The following is a 21,498-nucleotide window of genomic DNA, read 5'->3' on the forward strand; positions in this document are numbered from 1 at the left end:
TATATAGCTCGCGACGATTTTTTCCCATTCTGTAGGTTGCCTCTTTGCTTTTTTCACTATGGTTTTATTTTAAAATATGTAATAACACATACTTAAGTGATTGTGTACAAATTACCTTTGACTGTTGTCTCTTACCCCCACCCCTGCATTCCTTTGTTGTCTTAGTTTGTTGCTTCATTTTCAGTATCTTTTTAACAATTTTTTTGTTCATTTTTATTTATTTGGGAGTGACAGACAGAGAGAGAAAGAGGCAGATAGAGAGAGAGAGAGAATGGGTGCGCCAGGGCCTCCAGCCACTGCAAACGAACTCCAGACACGTGCACCCCCTTGTGCATCTGGCTAAAGTGGGTTCTGGGGAATTGAGCCTCAAACCAGATTTCTTAGGCTTCACAGGAAAGTGCTTAACCACTAAGCCATCTCTCCAACCCATGTTCAGTATCTTTATCATTTTTACTTATTTATTTTTGATGTTTTGAGGTAGGGTCTCATTGTAGCTCAGGCTGACCTGGAATTCATTATGCAGTGTCAGGATAGTCTCAAACTCATGATAGACAACCTACTTCTGCCTCCCTGAGTGCTGGGATTAAAGGCACCACTCTTATCCCTAATAACTTTACTATTGATTCAACTCAAAACTATCCTTCACTTGAATGAATTGCTTTTGAAATTTGACTTTTTTAAAGAATATTTTTATTTGCAATGGGGAAGGCAGGTATTTAGGGAAAGAGAGAGAAAGAAAATGTAGAGAATGGGCATGCCAGGACCTCTTGGCTCCACAGACTCCACTTTGCACCACTTTGTGAAGGTGGATTTACATGGATACTGGGGAATCAAACTAGGCTAGTAGGTTTTGCAGGCAAGTGTTTTTAACATCTCTCCAGGCCTCTTGCAATTTTCTTAATGCCTTTGAGTAATTTTCCTTTGCATCTAGTGTTCAGCTGTTTGTTTCCTGATACTCTTTGCTGTGATGGATCTTACCTGCTGAAAGTGGTGTCGTTTTCTTGCTTTACTCCCGTATTTTGGTGACGCATGCTCTCTACCAGTTTCCCAAGAGAAAACACAAGAGGTGGCTAAGGTGATATTGTTGAGTTCTACTTAATCTCTTTTTAGATAAAGAAACACTTTTTAGAATTTTGCCAGTCCATATATTTTCTAAGCTCTGAATACTATCCTATGTATCCTATGTCCACTCATAGCCAGTGAGAAATAACTGCAGATTGCATTACATGCTCTTAGTTTTTCAGAGTGGGTGTGCATTCTGCCATTTATTTTGACATTTTGATAACAGATTTGATCAAATTAACAGCAGGTGTGCAAGTGATTGTTGCTAGGTTATGAAAAATTAAGAAATTGTATCATATCCCACATAACATGCAGTTACATTAGTGACTCCCTATGTGCCATTTTGAAGGTTGATGAAACAGGATAATAATTAGCAGGCCTATAATGTTGAACATTACTTGATATTATGAATAATGGTATGCACACCAGTTTGGACTACAGCTAACAAAACAATTTGCCATAACTTCATGTAATTTGAAGAAAATGAAAGAGCAATGCTAGAACATGATTCTGAGAGGAATTTTGCAGGAATTACTTTATATTGAAACACTGTTTTATCAAGTATTATTATATATTTATGAGAGAGAGAGAGAATGGGCATGCCAGGGCCTCCAGCCACTGCAAATGAACTCCATACTTATGTGCCACCTTGTGCATCTGGCTTTACATGAGTACTGGCTAATCGAACCTGGGTCCTTAGGCTTGACAGGCAAGTACCTAACCACTAAGTGATCTCTCCAGTTCCCAGTTACACTTTTCCAAGGACATATTATACTGTAACTTAAACAATTACTACATAATTATTTTACTTCTCCATCTGTGTTTCTGTTCTCTTTTCATCCTTGAGTCACATATCAGAGCTTTGTATTTTGTCCTTTATGTCTCTTCTGTTTCATATTACCCTGTGTTGCATTTTTGGAAGTCTGTTCATTTCACTTCCAATTATTTATTTTTTTGTCCATTTTAATTTCATTATTGCTTTTCAGTTTCAGTGAACCTATTTCTGATCTGTAATTTCTACTTGCTTTTTTAAAAATGTATATGTTGACTGCTACACAATACTTCTGTACCAAGTGATTGTACATCCCCAGTTTTGCTCACTACTGTTTGCTATACTCTGCTTCCTTCCCATTGGAAATGGACTTCACTATATGTTCTGCATAAATTATTTTTTAAGGTAGAGTCTTACTATGAGGCCATGCTGGACTCAAACTTCTGGCAATCCTCCTGCCTCTACCTTGTGAATGTTGGGATTATAGGCATGTACCACCATGTCCAGTTTCATATGGTGGTAGGTATTGAGCCCAGGGCCTCAAGCATAATAAGCAAGCACTCTACCAACTGAGCTACATCCCAGCATTGACTCTAGGTTCTGGAGTGTCTTTCTCTGAAGATAAGAATAGGCCATCACAAGCTGACATAGTGGTATATTTCTATAATCCTAGCGTTTGGGAGGATGATATAGAATTGTCTTGAATTGAAGCCCAGCCTGGGCAATAGTGTGAGGCCCTGTGTCAGGAATACAAAAAAATATAAATCAAAAGCAAAGAAAAGAATAGGCCGTCATTAGTAGATGATTTATCTCTGGTAGCCATCAAAATACCTGACTTACTGATTTTAACTTGTGGGAAGTACTGATTTCTGCATATAGACCCAGTGCTGATATTCATACAGACACTCCCTTACTTCCCTGAAGACTTGGAAGGTGGTACTCAAGATCATACAATGACTTCCTCTGTTAAAGTTGCAAACATTCTCAGTGAAGCTTACTTTCTTTCAAAATAAAGTTCATATTTACTGAAACTTATTATCTTATTTGATCATTTAAAATTTAGACATTTTGAAGGCTGATATATGATTGTTTTATGTATCTCCAGTTGTTGTAAGTACATATACCCACTCTTTTTATTTATTTGCTAGCAGAGGGAGAGGGTGAGAGAGAGAGAGAAAGAGAATGGGTACACCAGGGCCCACAGCTACTGCAGATGAACTTCAGATGCATGTGTGCTGTACATATGGGTACTGGAAAATTGAACCTGGGTTATTAGACTTTGTAGACAAGTGCCTTAACTGCTAAGCCATCTCTCCAGCCCCCATCCCAACTCTTTTATATGTATCTGTATCTGATTCTTTTGTGTATTGCATAGTTCTTTTGGCTATTACCTTATTTTCAAAAGTAATGACTGGTAAAGAAGTTTGGCTCATGACTCTTGTTTATTATTTCATTGTTGGCTACAATGTTATTCTAAGGCTGTTGACTAGGTTTATTTTAGTTGATTGGTTTAAGAAGAAGAATTTGATTCTTTGTCCCAAATAGAAAATGCATTTGTTTTTGATCTAGATAGTCAGTTTTTGTGCCCATATTGATAGATTGACTTGTGTTTGGATAAGACATTATGCAAGTGATTAGAGATCATCTGCTACTTAAAGAAGAGGAGAGTGTGAGGTTTTGAACTCTAACCCTCCAGCCTATTTAGTCTTAATATTCTCATAGACCATTTGGCTTAAGTCCCACACCTTAACTGTTACAGCTTGATTCTGTCATATGGATATTTTTGTTTCTTCCTTTGGAATTTAATGTTTTAATATATATATTTATGTATTTTTTCAGCATTTTAAAGTTTGAAATATTAGGTATAGGGGACATCCTAGTGCAGGCTTACTCTTTTCATCTAGAATGAGATTTGAGTGAAGAGTCAGAAAAGAATTATACTAGCTGTAGGACTTGATTCATGACAACCTGTCAATTCTCCTTGATGAAAAATTACAGCTATTTCTTCCAGTGGCATGAAGATTTATTTTAGTAAGCAACGTGATATATTAATTTATACACATGTGTTTATTAATATAATAAATGTATTTAAAATTATTTTTCTTAAGACAGGACCTCATTTTGTAGCCTGGAACTCATTGTAGATAGCCCAGGTCTCTATTTGCTGATGACTTGGATTACAGGTGTGAGCTGCCATACTTATACTTTTAAAATTATGTTAAAAATGAATTACAATATTTTCCTAATGTAGTGCCAGGTTTGGTTACTTTTTTATGTAAAGTCTCAACACAGTTGAATATTTGAGACAATTGTACAATAATAATCACTATTTTTCTTTATAATTATTTTCTGGCAGTCACCAACTTTGTTCAAAGTTAAACATGTACAAGAAATAGGACTTCTAGGCTGGGTGTGGTGGTGCACACCTTTAATTCCAGCACTTTGGAGGCAGAGGTAGGAAGATTTATATTTATTTTATTTTCAAATGTTTATTATTATTATTATTATTATTATTATTAACAAGATGTTTTGTATGGATGCATCATGTGTTGATACCCTCTTTTCTTCCTTGCCCCCATCCTTTTGGGTATGCTCCTCAATGGGCTTGCAGGTATTCCCCATGGGGGTGTAATCTATGTATTGTGGGAGCATAAAGTAGTCATTTACTTTTGGGGGGAGGGAATGCCTCTGGGCATGATGTATCAACCTGTGGTTCTTACATCTTTCTATTGCCTCTTCTGCAAAATTCCCTGAGCCATGTTGGGTGAGTTTTAAGTCTCCTTCAGTGATGAGCTCTTGGGAGCCTCTGGATCTCTATTTTGGTAGGTGTTGAGTATACTCAGGTCTGTCTCCTATACCTTGGCACTGATTATCAGGAACAGCATGGAAGCCATACTCTTGCTCATCTCCCCAAATCCTCTGTGGTTGCAGCTGTGGCTTGGCTGAAGTGTGAGGGGTAGTTTATCTCCTCCGGTCTCACTACCTTCTAAAAAAGAAGAATAGGTTCTCTCACAGAGAGTGAAGTCAACATAGTTTAAAAGCATTATTAATTTAGGGAGCATTTGAGGTATGTAACCCACTCCTTTAGCCAAAGACGAGTGAGGGCTTGTCACTGGAGAGTAATCTTTGTCCCCATAGGATTCTCATCTTGTTCCCAATTACAGATTTGGTTTCCTTTACACTGAGTGGATATCTTAGCTAATTAGAAAGCTTTTGCTTACCCCCTGAGGCTATGTGCCATTTTTGCACTGGCATGTATATCCTGTCATGGTGTTTGCCTTTGAGTAGCTTAGAGCTCTGATTGCTCAGACCATTGTTGGCCATTTTCAGCACTAGACAGGCTAACTGGGGACTGGCTTTCTTCTTAATTCCAACCAGGTCTCTTTACTCTGTGTCAGCAGCATATGGTGTCTTCAGTAACAGGGTCTTAGCTTTTGCCTCAGGCAGGTAATCAAGTGCTTTGACATAAAGCTATCTTGATTTGGGGACCTCAGTTCTCTGTGACCAACAGCTCAATGTGGGTAGCAACCAATCTCTGGTACTGGGATTTACAGGTCAGAGTCAGAAAGAAAATTTTCTTTTAACTGTAGGCTTCATCCCACTCTCACCAGTGTCCTACTTTTCAGGTGCTCCCCCCTTACTCCTTTTGAGGATTGTACCTTTTAGGCTGTCTCCAAGGATAAAGGTTTCTATGATATCAGCTATTTTGGATTTAATTTTGTGGTTTTTTTTTCCCCTCCCTTCTCCTTCCACCCAAGCCCTTTCATCCCTATTGTCTGGGCCTTGAGTTGCCTATCAGGTATGACAGCAACTCCAGCAGGTATTGGTTAGGAACCACAGAAGAGTTACACCCTATGGCATTTGTCTTTCTGTGATTGTGTGAGTTCACTGAGTATGGTCTGTTCCAAATCTGTTCACTTTTCTACAAATTGCTTTGTATTTTTTTTTTTCTTACTGCTGAGTAGAGTAACATTGTGTAAATGTACCACAACTTCTTTATTCATTCATCTAATGATGGGCATTTTGGCTTATTCCAGTTTTTAGCTATATAATGAATTGAGCAGCTATAAACATGGTTGAGCAAATACCTCTGTATTGATGCATGGAGTGTTTAGGATAAATGCCTAGTAAGGGAATAGCTGGGTCTGTTGATAGCTTTATTCTCATCTTTTCCAGGAATCTCCAAAGTGGTTTCCCTTAGCAGTTGTCATTAGGGATTGATTTAACTTGCTCTAGTACTTTTTTTTTGATTTGCCAAAACTTTCAGGTGGTTGTGTGGAAATGTAAATCTTTATGTATGTATGTCATTGCACCAGAACTTGGCACCCACTTGAATCTTAAGAAAACAAGCTGTTTGTTCCCTCAAGAAACTATTCTGTAAGCTGACTTAGTTTTTATATTCTGTGCTAGATTAGGTGATTTAATTTATTTCGGTTTAGGGCAAAATGTTTCAGGATGTTTTATAACCTCCTGATATATGATTAGCCCTCTGCAAATAATACTTGTTTTAAAGTTTTGCTTTTTTTTTAACCAGTAGATTGTGTCATGTTATGTGTATTCTCAAATGTCATTTGGAACTCATATTGATGGGTCTTGCAGTGTCTTGCATTTGCTATATTGCTTTGCCCTGAAGATTTTGAAAATATGGATTTCATAAATGTGGAACACCAGCTATTTATTTCTTCTAAGTTTGATGACCTTTTATGAGTATTAGTGTTCTCCAGAGAAAAAAGTTTAATAGGAAATGCAGAGAGAAAGAAAGAATAGAAGGAAGAAGAGGGAAGAGGGAGCAGGAGGGAAGAGAAGAAAAAGTGAAGAGAAGGAGGGCTGGGGTTTGAAAGAGAAGAAGGTAGAGAGGGGAGAGAAGAGAAGTGAAAAGTGAGAGCTTGATTTAGCATAAGGAGTTGGGTCAATGGAAGCTGATAAGTCCCTAGATCAGCAGTCTGTAAGCTGATAGGTGGTCCTGGAAGTGTGATAGTATAGTTCCCTGCGTTCAGGCTTAAGAATTATGTGAGTTGATGGAATAGTTCCAGTCTGAGTTCCTTTCCCCTTTCTAGTGTCAGTTTTTTTTTTTTTTTTTTCTGTTCAGACCCTCATCTGACTGTATGATCCACTCACATTATGGAGCACAGTCCATTTTATTGTCTACCTTTTTCTAATGTTTATCTTATCCTCCAGAGGACATACATTATTTCTCGGTCAAATCCAGTCAGGTTGACACATAAATTTTCTATTAAAATGACTTTTATTCGAAGTAGTCATTTTTGATAGAAATGTTTTGATAACTAAAGCAATTTACCAAACAGGAATTATCTGTGCAGACATAGTCATGATATAGAAAAATTAGCTTTCAGTATAAATTCATAAAACCTCAGGCTCCTGAATTCTGAGACTATTATAATTGGTTCCTAGTTGTACTAAGAAATATAGTTTTTAAACAATTGTGCCAGAAATAGTGAAACACCCCTTTAAGCCTGTGATCCCAGCACTCAGGAGGCTGAGGCAGGAGGATTGTGAATTTAAAGCCATCCTGTGTATATTTAGAGATTAAGCAAACCCTGTCTCAAGAAACCAAAGGGTAGGATGTAGCTCAGTGGCAGAGTGCTTGCCTAGCATGTGCAAGGCCCTGAGTTTGATTTTCAACACTGAAAAATAAATTTTCTGAAGTCCCAGAAACTCTTGCCATGTCAATTGATGTGGAGCTTTTCACTGTACTTAAGCCACAGAAGCAAGCAAAGGTCCACAGCAAATGACGCACACTTATAAAAGGCTAATTAGGTAGTAATACATTTTCAAGGTTTCTAGAGAATCATTGGTAATTACTCCCTTTTTGTTCATGTTGGATATTTCAGTTTTTCCTGTAATGTGATAAACTCAGGGTTTCCATTAAGTTGCAAAGTTATTTATAGATATTTAATTTTTAAATTAGAAGTAATGCAGATACATGATAAAAACTAATACTATGAAAATGGATATAAAATGAAACATACAAGTGTTTCCCTCTGATTTTCCCAATCTCTCCATCCAGACTGTTCTGGCTAATCAGTAGGAATGCTATCCTATGTATCTATCCTGAAAAAGCTACTATACTTATTTAAGCCTATGAGCATATATATATAAGTATAATTTTATGGTTCATCCTCTTTTAAATTTATCCACATTTTATGCTTGTATTGTTTTGATTAATTATATATTTGAATAGGAAAACTTTGCCTTACTTCTAGGACAGTGTCTGGTTCATAGTATATAGCAGTTTAACAAGTATTTAGTGAAAGAATGCTCCATATATACTACTCTTGTGTTTGTGCTGTAAGCCGTATCAATTTACTATATATGAGTTAGATCACATTTTATTTGACCAGTTCTTTATTGATTGACATTTATGTTCACTCTAATTTCCAGCTATCATCTGCCCATCCTCCTATCTGTTCATCTAACACTATGTCCTTGATTTTTATCTTACAAGCATTTGGAGATGGAGGAGAACATTAAAGGTCCTGTTCACATGTAACTTCCATTACAAACTTGGCTGAGACATATTCCATTGAAAACAAAGAATTAAAGCTTACACAAAGCAGTTTTGTGAGGGCAATAATGCAGACAGTAGAGGAGAGAAAAGTTTCTTCTCCTTTAGATAGGATGACTAGGCAAAATCTTTTTGGATAGGTGACTTCTAAGCCAAGCCTGGATGATGAGAAAAACCATTTAGAGATCTAGAGAGGATTCTAGGCAGAGGGAATAGTAAGTAGCCAAGCTTTGAATGAAGGTTAGCCAGTATAAATGAAATAGAAGTATTGCTCTTACAAATAATATTGCCTATATAATTATCTCTATACAGAAGAAATATTTTATATATTTAAAAATATTTCTAGTTTTGTAATTGTAGTGTCAAATGGAATTTGCATTTTCTGTTTGGATGGTGATAGAATAGGGCCATTTTTATCTCTTATGCTATCTCCCTGAACCTCTTCTTGCTTTCTAAGCTCTAAGGACTTCTGTTGCTGGAGCATTTCAAGAAATGGGCACTCTGGATGAAAAGAGTGCTTCTGGTTACAGATGTGCCAGGAGCTGTGTGAGAGACTTTTGTACACTAAGATGAAAAGCTAACAATAGACTATATTCTTATATATGTTGCATTATGTGATAAAAATCATTGGCTCTTAGAAGTACAGTGATCCTCTTTAGCCATTTATTGAAACTATTTCAATACAGAAATTGCTGAGATTTCTTAAAAAATATTTTTCAAAGAAACAAAATTTGAAGTCTTTAGTTACAGTTAGATACAATGCAGATTAAAAATGATTCCTAATTGGATACTTGTATTTAACTTGTGTGACCTTTTCACACAATTGAGAGGATAGTATTTTAAAAAGATACTGCCAACCACAGCTGGTCCAAAACCTTTACTGAAATACTTTTTATGTGGAAGGAGCATTTTGTATTTAAAATAAGTTTAAAAAGTCCTGGCTGATGTAACATTGGATAATGCAACCCCATTTACAAATTCTTCTCTATGAAAAGGCATTAATTTTAGAAGATAATTATCAAAATTACTTGATTATTAAAGGCAAATTAGAAGTTTCAGACTGGAAAAAGTACAAATTTTGTTTTATGAAGTGTTTTAATGTTGAATAAACAAGGAGAGTTAAGACATATTTGAGAGCAGTGAGGTTTGTTTCAATTTTTCAATGTATATTTTTTTGATGGATGAATATAAGAAACTTTATGAGATGCTTTGTGATTTCCAAGTACTTGCAGAAAGAAAGGGGTAAATTATTTTTCTTTTATTCTACATTGTATGGCTAATTCTTTTGGAAATGGAAAGTAACTTAGAGGAATGATATTAAGACTCTGATGGAGGTTTTAACTAATGCTATGCTGTTTCAGTTTTTAAAACATAGATAATCTTTTGTAGCATAACTTATGAACAAATTTTAACTAAAATTTGATTTTACCTTGACTCTTCAACCTGATGTCGATTGCTAACAATTAAACAGTTATATTATGTATAATAATTTAGCATTTTATTAAGAATCCCAATTTATCTGACCTACTATAAAATTATTCTAGCTTTAATATGAGTTTATATATGTATATTTTAAGTATATACTTTTATTGAAAATACATTCTTGACATGAAGTGCTTAGGTAATGACAATAATTAGTATGTTATTAGTCTTGATCCTTTGTTCTAAAAAGGATAAGAGAATAGAATATATTGTATGTTTTTAGAAATATATGCCTATTAACATATAGATATATGTTTTAATTGTTTGGATCACAAAACATCAAATTTTCATTTAAGAATATGCAAATGTGCCACTAAATCTGTTTTTTAAAGAGTTTTCCAGTTTAATGTCTAAATCCAAATTCATAAAGAGTTGGAAAAATGAGATGTCTGAGCTATAGGATTCACAGGGATTTCGTATGAAGCCTATTTAATCAGGATAACACTGTTATTAATATTCATAATGTCAGCTGGAACACAAATGACAGACTATGAAGCCTAAAAATTTTACTTGGTGAATTTATTAAAAGTAGCTTAAAAAATTAATGGAATTTAAGTAAAGTTTGTGAATATGAAAAATCTTATGTTAGCAGAAAAAAAATTCTCTATTAGAACTTCCTTTATGAACATTTTTTCATTGATGTCTTTTGACAGATTTCATTGGTACTTAAAGAAGAAAGATGCATGAATGGTCATTTAAGAGGATTTAAACACATTGGCACATTAATTTTTACATGAATAATAAGTACTTTCCAAAAGCAATTAACTTACAGTGTACAAGATATGAATTCAAAAATAAGACTGACATCAGGGGCAAAGAAAATGTGCTGTACATTTTAAACTTATTGACAGAACTTTTAATATTTTGATTTATTTCTATAAATTACATGAGGAAATTACTTCAATTATGGTTATTTTTATACACTTGAACGCAAATTAAAAGAGCTTAATTTAATGTATTCTTTCTCCTAAAGGATAGCATGAGATGGTATAATGGTAAACATCTTCTCCAAGTATAATTTGCATTGATTGAAGAAGTAAACATTTGTTATGCTAATTGCATTATTTCATCAGAGACCATGTTCATTCTGCAAAAAGACAATGGACTACTGGTTAGATGTTGTGTTACTCAATATATTATTTTGACACAGAAATTGATTATAACATTACTGTACAATATAACAATCTTCTAAAATTTCTTTGAGTTAAGGATTTTCATGAGCAGTAAACAATCTTAATTTTAGCTTAAAAAAGTAAAAAGTTAGGCATTCTTTAAGTAGGACTAGCTGGTATTTTATTTTGTTTATTGCTTGTGATAACATCATGTCACTGTACATTTTTAATGCAGATTTTACAGTTTATAGAAGCATATCTCAGTTAGATAACCGAGTTAGATCTTAGCATTGAGAGATCATGTGTACTGATCAATAGTATAGATGGATACTAGAAGATTCACTTGCAGTCAGTCAATGTTATGAGCTTATTTGGTTTCATTAAAAGTTTAGGAATTGTTTTGGGACTCAGACTCAAGACACCTATTAGAAATTTTTTTTTTTTTTTTTTTTTTGGTTTTTCGAGGTAGGGTCTCACTGTAGCCCAGGCTGACCTGGAATTCACTATGGAGTCTCAGGGTGGCCTCGAACTCACAGCGGTCCTCCTACCTCTGCCTCCCAGTGCTGGGATTAAAAGGTGTGTGCCACCACATCTGGCTCATAATTAATTCTTTTTTTTTTTTTTTTTTTGCTTTTTTGAGGTAGGGTCTCACTCTAGCCCAGGCTGACCTGGAATTCACTATTGTGTCTCAGGGTGGCATTGAACTCACGGCGATCCTCCTACCTCTGCCTCCCAAGTGCTGGGATTAAAGGAGTGCGCCACCATGCCTGGCTCATAATTAATTCTTTATAGCTGTACATTATAATAGTACATATACTTAGGCTTGCAATGTATACTATAAATCAAATTGGTATGCTAGTTGTGTTGTTGTTATTGTTCTGAAGGCTTTTTAATTAGGTTGTAGTGGGATTGTTTGGCTCTGAGATATTCACTGATCTGTCCAGCAGAGGGCAGCATTTTACTACAGCAGGCTTATTAAAAGAATTTGCCCTACTTAGACTGTCAATGTTTCTTGTAATTACTCCCAGTATATTTGTTGCTTGCTTATGAATTAACTTGCATTTATGGAACTAAATCATTCCAATCATTTAATTACACCTGAGGAGCTGAACTATAATTGCTTGCTTCCAACTAGGATCTGATATGGCTTGAGCAGTATTAATTTGGTGTTTACTTTTCTGAGTGCTAAAAGCATTAAAATGATTGTGCAATGGGATTACATTTTACTAATTGCTGGCATTCATTAGCTGGGTAAATGATGAGGAAGAGTGACTGTATATTGCAGAGGGATAAAATTATGGTTTTAAATAGTATATTACTAAGCACATTAAGGCCTGTAAGACGTGTTTTAAAATACTCCAGAGGTTATTAAAGACTGTATTTTCTACATGTCTTGCTATATGAATCTCTTATTAAAATACTGCAATTATTATTAACCTTTTTGGGCAATATGTAGGGAAATGGCTTCATTGACTGGAACATATTTCTTTGATATTAATAACTTCCTATATTTTCAGCTAATCCAAAAGTAAATGAGGAACTTAAAAAAAGATTGCCAACTCCAGATCAACATATTTAGAGAAAATTGGAAAAGAAGAAGCTTACTACAGCTTTATTTGAAGACTTTTTAAAGAACATAGGGTTTTAGCTTTCAGGTAATTTTATTCTCTTTAAATAAATGCCAAAAAGAAAGGAAGAATGCAAGAAAGAAGATAGATAAAGGACGAAAAGACAAAACTTGCCTTGCTTTAATGTCTGTTAAAACAAATTCAGGAAAGAAATAGAAGTAATTTCATAAGTGAATGATGGTTCTATGTTATTTTTAAAAATTATAATAGCAGTCTTAATTTGCCTCTATAAGTGTTATATGTTTTATGTGAAAATATATATATATGCAAAATTTAAAGCAATAGTTGAAGTTTTATATATAAGATTTACTGTATAAATGGTAAAATTTTCTTAAATGTATTAGATTACAGTTGGAAAAAAATTCAGTTAAATAAATTATATATTCTGTGACTTTAGGCCAAGCACGTCTAAAAGATTAACCTATCTTTATGAAACAACTATGAATAAAAAAATGCTTTTTTGAGAAAAAGATAGGATTTCACCTGTTGAAAGTAGTTACTTTTCCCACTAGAAATGACTTAGAAAACCATTTGTCCTGTAAATTCCTTGTTAAATACATTTAACTTTTAGGTATGCTCTGATGTATCGTTTTACATTTATTTATCTAGATTTTGCTTTATTTTAGCTTTAGTCTTGAAGCAAAAACCAGAGACATTGCCAGAGCAAATAAGTACTGAGGTACAAATGGAAGATTGGTCAAAAGGTAAAAACTTTTAAGGTATTAATATCAAGCCCTCGGTATTGTGTATTGTGGCAGTTCAAGGCACTGAATGAATTGTATTTGTTCTGACTGGTATGTTAGAAACAAGTGTATACACACACACACACACACACACACACACACACACGACCCACACAAAGAGATCTCTCTACTACAAAACATACACAAAGGAAGATGCAGAAAAAGAGACAGATATTGAAAGGGCACATACTTGCTCACAGAGAGAGAGAAAGACAGAGGAAAACATGATGAGAGAAAAGGAAATATGACATATGAGGAAAGAAAAAGAAAAGTGTACACACAAAAGAACAGTGAACTTTGGGAAAATGATTGACAGGTGTACATATTGAGGCATACTCAGAAAGAAAAGACACAAGAAGGGAGATATTGAAACACAGTAACACATGTGGAGGTATACAGAAGGAAACTCAAAGGGCCTCAGAGAAAGACACACTAGTAGGAGAGACACAGTACGGAGGAGGCAGAAATATACAGTAGGTGAGAGCATTACAGGAAAAATGATATACAAAGAGAGAGAAAGGCATAGACATATGAACAGGAAAACATAGGGAAGAGATTTTCAGAGGCAAAAGACATCCAGGATAGAAAGAGAGAGAGAGGAGAGAAAGAGATAGAATGAGAGAGAGAGGCAGCCATATACATGGAGACAGTAGCAAGATATATCAGGAGAGAGACTAACAGAACAGACTGAGGCACACAGTTACTGAGAAACATGCATATTGAGAGATACAGAGACACTCACAGAAGGGCAAAGTCAAAGGGAGCCAGAGCTACAGAGAAAAATACACAGAAATGTTCGGATAGAGACAAAGAAAGGCTGAGATGGACAGACAGGGAAAGGCATAGCTAGGCATGGTCTGAGAGATACTGTCTGAGATGCAGAGACAGAGACAGGAACAGTTTGAAAGTCTAAAGAGAAATGGTGAGGGGTAAGGGAATGCACATGGTTTTAAGATCTGTTAAAGTAAAATGTTGAAAATTCAGAGTTCTTGGGAATGCATCATTTTGATATAATAGATATAGCAGAAGGCTTAAAACTGTTTGGATCCTTTTTATTTCCTCTCAATTTTAACATTTAAACAATAGAATTTGTACTGAAATCCTACAATCTTTTCCTCTCTTGGTTTGGTTCCTTTTCTTTCAAAAAGACCTTCCTAGACATATACAAAGTATGGTGTTTTTTTTTTTTTTTAAAGGCTACCAAAGGCTATTGTAATGGACTGTTCTATAATCATTAAATAAGTTGATAATTACATATTGTTTTGAATTACAGAAAAGTCATGTGCTGTGATTTTTTTTTTCTGATTTCTACATTTACTTTTGATTTTCATAGTTAAAATTTTTTTATTTTCTTGCTTGGGATTCTGCATTATTTATGAGTTTATGATCCTGACAACTGACTAAATTTTGTTTAAAGCAATAGCATAATAACATTCAGAATATTTGTGTTAAGGTTTCAGTGTAAAGTTAATAAATTTGTGTGTGGGCTATGTGGCACTAATTTTGGTCTGCTTTCTTTATATTCAAGTTTGTGATGAGAATTATTGGTGTGAAGCTGGGAACTAATTTGTTGTAGGTATTTGTCTTCTCTTATTGATGTAAATAAGCAAACACTCTTATTTTGAGTAGCTCAAATGCATTCCACTTAATTAATATACAAAATAAGACATGTAAGCAAGCATATAATGATATGTCTATTATTTATGTTCTGTATTCATCGGTCACATTGCCATGAAAGTCATACTGTTAAAATTAAAGACAAAGGATCTGTAAGAAGCCAAAGCAATTATTGTTATTATTATTGTTTTACTATATCTAAGGAGATAGAATCTGCAGAGAAAGTAGTTCTCAGATGTGTACAGTGACCAAGGAAGGATCTTCTGAAATTTTCTCTGGGACACTCATGAAAAGGAAAAGTTTAGGACTGAAAATATACATGCCTAGGTAGCTTGCAAAAGGTACACATGACAACAGATGACTGAAATATTAAGAAAATTTGCATTTTAAGTCATTTTTGGCATAAAAAATACAAAGAAGATATTCCTTTTAGTGACGGTATCACGAAACATTAGAAGAAGCAAACAGGTAAATCTTTTTAGGTTTTGTTAATGCGTAGGTTTCAGCAGTAAACTCTGTCCTGATCATCTGCTTGATTAAAAAAGCCCATGGGATTTATCTTAAAACATATTGCTTCAGTCTTCCTCCTTGCACTCTTATTTAAGGTCTGCTTTATGTGAATAGTTACCTTATTTGATTTTAGTTAACTGTGTTTTTTTAAGAAATTGAGCTGGCTAATTAAAACTTAAAGTATGCAATTACATCTTAGCATTGTCTTCAATTTCATTGTAAGGAATGCCTAGTGGCCATTCTTTTCCTGAATTTAATGTACACAGTTGCAGAAATATTTTAAGTCAAAGAGTTGATCAGGTAAATAGTGTAACAGATATAAGATTTTTTTCTTATTATTATTGTGGATATTTTGGTAAGTGTAAAGTTTAGTAAGATTGACATCTAAAACTGTCTAATTTTTTTTAGATAGTTAAAGCAGAACCCTGGTTGAATGAATAAATAAATGTATTTTTAAGTTGATGGCAACAATAGAGGTGTGAATGGATGTGTGTGAACGCATGAGCACTAGTGCCATCTTCCTGCCTCTAAAGAGAAAAAAATGAGATTTTGCCTTTTGTGAAACATTCTATTTTCAGCATTATCTTTTGTGGGTTTTTTGTTGTTTCCAGGTAGGGTCTCCCTTTAGCCCAAGCTGACCTGGAATTCACTATGTAGTCTCAGGCTAGCTTCAAACTCACAGCAGTCCTCCTGCCTGTGCCTCCCAAGTGCTGAGATTAAAGGCATATACCACCATGGCTGGCATCTTTTTTAAAAAATTTATTTATTTCTGAGAGAGAGAGAGAGGCATGCCAGGATCTCTAGCCATTTCGTATGTACTCCATATGCATGCGCTACTTTATGTCTCTGGCTTATGTGGGTGCTTGAACCTGGGTTCTTAGGCTTCTCTGTCAAGTGTCTTAACCATTAAGCCATCTCTCCAGCCATCTTTTGTGGTATTTAAAGAAGTAAAATGAATTATTATGAGGAGCTTATGCAAATATAAATTGCAACTAGTTTTATGATTGATTTAGTATTTTTTCAACATTTGGCCTTTATATTCAAACCTGTAGGTTGCTTGTCTAAGAATTCACCTAAGTGTGGGTTGAAAACATTTAGGAGGAAATTTGTGTCTACAGTGAATATGTACAGAGTTTTTTTTTCTAACTGTTATTCCCTAACAATACAGCATAGTAACTATTTGCATAACAATAAGTATTGTAAGTAATCTAGATATGATACGATATTTAGAAGGGTTGTAAGTAGGTTATATACAAATCCTATGCCATGTTTTGTTCTCTTTTGTAACAAAATATTTACTTATTTTTTTGGTGGGGGAGAGGAAGAAGGAGTGAGAGAAAGAGGGAATGGGAATTGGTACACTAGGGCCTTCAGCCATTGCAAATGAGCTCCAGATGCATGCACCACCTTGTGCATCTGGCTTATGTAGGTATTGGGGAATCAAACCCAGGTCCTTAGGCTTCACAGGGAAGCCTTAAACTCCTCAGCCATCTTATCTCTGCAGCTCTTTATGCCATTTTGTATGGAAGGACATGAATACCTGTAAATATTGGAATCTGTGGGGCAGTCTTAGTACCAATATCTCATATACCAAAACAACTGCATTTATTTATTTGATTATATTAAAAAGGTATGAAAGTTATAAATTTTGTGAGTGATTATTGGGAATAATATTATAATTTCTTGAATATTCTTATCATAGATGATTTTTTTATTAGTAGAAGCACCATTTAGTAGTTTTATAGTCCGTAATCCTTTGAAAGTAGTTTATGTGTTATGAAAGGGTAAATATGTTTGCATTAGTATACATATTTGTGATAATATAAGTAAAATAATGACTGGATAGCAGTTTACTTTAGAAAAATGTGAAACTTATTAAATTTAGAACCTTTAGGGGTCAGTGTTCCCTCAGAAAGGTTAAAAAAAGGTTACTATGCACTCTAAAATTAAATACTAAGTCTCCCGTCTTTTACGTATTTTTTAGTAATTGAAAGTAAGAAAAAATAAGAATCATTCAACCTGAGAAAGCTTAAATTTAAACAATCCCATAGTTTGTGGAATATCTTCAATATTTTTGGTTTAATATTCTAGAGAATCATATTTAATATGTATTTTATGCATGTATAAGTTATTTTTACTTATGCCTTTTATAAATTCAGGTGTGGGTTACATTTTTAAAGCCAATTTTCCTTTAACCTTAAATGTACTTTACAATGGTCATAGTTTTAAATTAAGAGTTGGTCTCAAGTAAAGCAATGTGACAAACCAGTAAAAGAACTGCCAATCTTAATAGATTCTTTCTGTATTAAAATTTGATTAGAGGCTAAAAAATACTTTTTGAAATACTATTTTACTAAATTAAAGTAACAGTCACACCCTCTTTGTTTTGTAATTGGCCAATCAACTATCTGTTTCAATTATCATACTTAGAGTTTTTCTATAAACAAATAATCCAGTTTTCCCCTATAAAATAAATAAAGCTGGACATGGGGAGGCACATCTATAAGTTCTAGCACTTGGATGTGACACAAGAGTATAAGGAGTTTACAGTCATCCTTAGCAATATAATGAGCTCTAAGATTTTTTTTTTTTTGGCAATACAGGATCCTGTCTTAAACAGCAAACACACAAATAAGCAAAAGCAAAACAGTTAACAAAGTACTAATAAATAAAGCTTAGTACATGGTAACAAGTGATTTTATAGTTTCTTATTGAATCATAATGCTGTTTACTTGTGCTTGGTACTTTGAATCTGTCTTATCATCTGCCTCTTTTATTGTATGTTCACTTTATTCTGGGAGGAGTATGTGTTGTGTGTATAGTTTTATCCCTCTGTATGTTTCTGTGTGTATGCTCTTTGTATCTTCTGCCTTGTCTTTAAAAAAATTATATTTATTTGAGGGAGGGAGAAAGAGAGAGAGTGGGAAAGGGAAGAAAGCAGATAGAGAGAATGGACGTTCCAGAGCCTCCAGCTGCTGCAAATGAACTCCAGATGCATGTGCCTCCTGTACATCTGGCTTACATGGGTAATGGGGAATCAAACGTAGGTCTTTAATATTTTCAGGCAAGCACTTGAACTGCTAAACCATCTCTCCAGCCCCTGATCTGGTAAATTATATTAATCACTGTAACTAAAATATGATTGTAGAATTCTACATCATTTCATAAATATCATTTTCATATTAATTTCATAAATTTTATGTTACAGCAGAGAGAAAGAAAATGGCAAGTTGATTAGAATGGTTATCTTTCTCTACCAGCAAGGTAGCTAGTAGAAAAAGAATACTGTTATTGGGCATTATGATTACCTATTTCTTGAAACTTAAGGTTTTAAATGTGTTGAAAACTAACCATTCTGTGTTGTTATAAAAATTAAATTATATTTAATAAGGCTTTCTAGTAAGTAAGTACTCTAATGAGTATTTATTTATTTGCTTACTGCATATATTTGAGAGTAGCTGGTAAATTGTACTGGAAAAAAAACAATGTACTTTAATAATTTTAGTCAAATGGTGTTTTAGAAATACCACACCTTTTTAGAGGTCAAAAAGCAGACTCTTCACATTTACCATGCACTCAGACTCAGGTGTCATACACTTTCATGACTCTTGCAAGGCCAAAGTTTCCTGTGGTAGAATGGGTGATAATTCCTTTATTACCATTAGGAGAGTTAAGTTTGTTTTTTAAAAGGGTCCTACTACAAGGGTGAATGTCAGCAAAGAAAATGAAATTACTTAATGTATATTTCAAATATGACATATGTGACAACAATATTTACACTTCTATGATAGTGAGAATAAGTAGAGATGCTAAAACCAAATAAAAGATTGCTGACATATTTTATAAAATCCTTAAATAAGTGCTAGTGTTTTTCCTTTCAGCTTGTGGAAGATAGATTAACTTTTTTAAAGTATTGAGAAATATTGATAACAGCATTTTATTTACTAACAAAAAATCTTTTCAAATCAATATTCAGATTATCATTAAAAACCTAACTTCTTAATGACTTAGAGCTTACATTTATATATCTGATAGCATATAATGTATAATGACTAATATTCACTTAGAGTAAGATCTGATTTTGTCTGTACTGAAATTCTGATTGCAATGACAACCTTCAGATCAGTACCAGTGACAGAATATTTTGCATTCCTTTTCATGATGGCAAGTGTAAATTTAGGAATGTTTTAAAATTTTCTGTGTGGCCTAGAGTGCTTAAAGAAATAGAATACATGCCTGAAGTCTGATTAGATTTTCTATTTACCTCCATAGGACCTATCTTAATACAGTGTTAGTATGTTCTCAAACATGACTGGGTAAGAGATCTGATAGAGTGATGGTAGGATCCTGGCAGATGGCCAACCAGGATTAAGTCATTTTCTGAGGAACTACTGAGACTTCTCTTAGAGTCACAATGAAGGTCATACCTGTGCCTTAAAAAATAGTTCCTTTTCATAAGATTCTGGATTCTTTCTTTTTCTTTCTTTCTCTCTCTCTCTCTCTCTCTTTCTTCTTTATTTTTTAAAGCTTGCTACAAATGATTCTGCTATTATACTTGGGCTCAATAGCAAAAGCAATTACATTCAAAAAGTACCAGGTATCTTGGTATTTTAGCTGTCTTTAACAAGTGTTAACTCTGTTTTGAGATTCATCATTTCTTATCTTATTCTTGTTTACACTGCTAAATTTATATTGTGTAAAAATCATTTTCGGTTATTATGTTTGTTAGATTTTTTTTTAAGAGCAGATTTTGTTCCAAGGCATAATTAAGAGGAAGTTACAGTGTTCTCACTAGTGTGTGTTCATAGCCTCCTTAAGAATCACCGTGCTGTAGCAGGGAGGACAGTCCATGAACCACAGTTTCTCAGTGAGGGGAAGAGTTGGAGAGATAGTAGGAATCATTTTATCCCTTGTAACTTCCCTTGCTCTTTCCCTTTCTCCATTACTTCCCTAAATTTAAAAAGTATTTTAAATCAGTTTGGGCTACAACACTTCTTAGGAAATTCTTACTGCATGTTTGGTCTTCTATTTCATACAAATGAATTGTACAAAGAATAAGGATAAAAAGTTGTACATTTCTCTTTTAATAGAATACATTTGTCTCCACTTCTATTTTGTTGGTTTAATTTTGTCTTTGGAGAAGTTTCTTAGTTTTGGTTCAAGAAGAAACTTTTTTTTTTTTTGAGGTAGGGTCTCACTCTAGCCCAGGCTGACCTGGAATTCACTCTGTATTCTCAGGGTGGCCTTGAATTTACGGTGATCCTCCTGCCTCTACCTCCCGAGTGCTGGGATTAAAGGTGAATGCCACCACACCTGGCAAGAAGAAATTCTTAAATATGGAAGGTTTTAATTTTTTGAAATAGAAACAGACTCTTTGAGTCTGTCAAGTTTAGTCTTCAACTTAAACTCTTTCATTAAGATTTTGTGCTGTCATTTATTTCTGGTTATGGAATTATACGTTCTCTAACACATTTATAACGCAAATCTTAACATATCATTTTTTGGATCTTTAATTTTCTATCAGCTAGAAATTCTGTTTCCTTAAAATCACTGTTGTGGTCTCAATTTTGTGACTATAAAGTTCTGGGTATGAATAGGCGTTTGTTGATTTAGTAAATCAGTATACATTAGATAAACTGATGTGTGAAACCTGTTGGCTGAGTTGATCATGGCTGAATATACAGTAGACAAATGGGACTTCCTGGAATTAAGTGTACTCAAAATGCATTTTTTAAATGTCACTTAAATGGCAGAGTTATATATATTAAAGTACACATTTGAAAAGTTTCCCAAGTTCTCCAACTTTTGTTAGATTGGCTTCTTATTGTATTGACATTATTATGGGGAGAATTTCAGATACAGTTTTTCTTTGTATTTTGTTGAATAAGGAAAAGCAGACAAGGCTTCAAAAAGTAGAAATTGGTTAAGTATATTATTTTATTGTTTAAGTGTTTGAATTTAAAATACTCTAAGGAAGCTGGAGGTATAGTTAAGTGGTACAGAGCATTGTTAGAATGTATAAGGCCCTGGGTCCCTCCCTGAACCA

At 34.1% G+C, this 21,498-nt stretch overlaps 1 protein-coding gene across 9 annotated transcripts in view; it reads left to right on the forward strand.

Annotated features, from left to right (window-relative positions):
• Positions 1-21,498, forward strand: part of Mipol1 (mirror-image polydactyly 1) — a 378,948-nt gene that overhangs the window by 78,883 nt on the left and 278,567 nt on the right. For 3 of the 9 annotated variants that reach the window (XM_045155141.1, XM_045155138.1, XM_045155147.1), the window contains exons 1-3: positions 4,198-4,288; positions 12,472-12,609; positions 13,209-13,286. The exons of 2 other annotated variants lie outside the window; for them this stretch is intronic. Coding sequence is in view for 5 of the 7 variants with exons in the window: in XM_045155138.1 (XP_045011073.1) it covers positions 13,268-13,286 (19 nt within the window). In the remaining 2 variants the exon portion in view is untranslated. Of the gene's footprint in view, positions 1-4,196; positions 4,289-12,471; positions 12,610-13,208; positions 13,302-21,498 lie in introns of those variants that run through there. 4 more of the 9 variants (XM_045155139.1, XM_045155140.1, XM_045155145.1 and 1 more) reach the window with 3 other exon arrangements.

Source organism: Jaculus jaculus, chromosome 7 (genome assembly GCF_020740685.1).
Source record: "Jaculus jaculus isolate mJacJac1 chromosome 7, mJacJac1.mat.Y.cur, whole genome shotgun sequence".
Lineage (NCBI taxonomy): Eukaryota > Metazoa > Chordata > Mammalia > Rodentia > Dipodidae > Jaculus > Jaculus jaculus.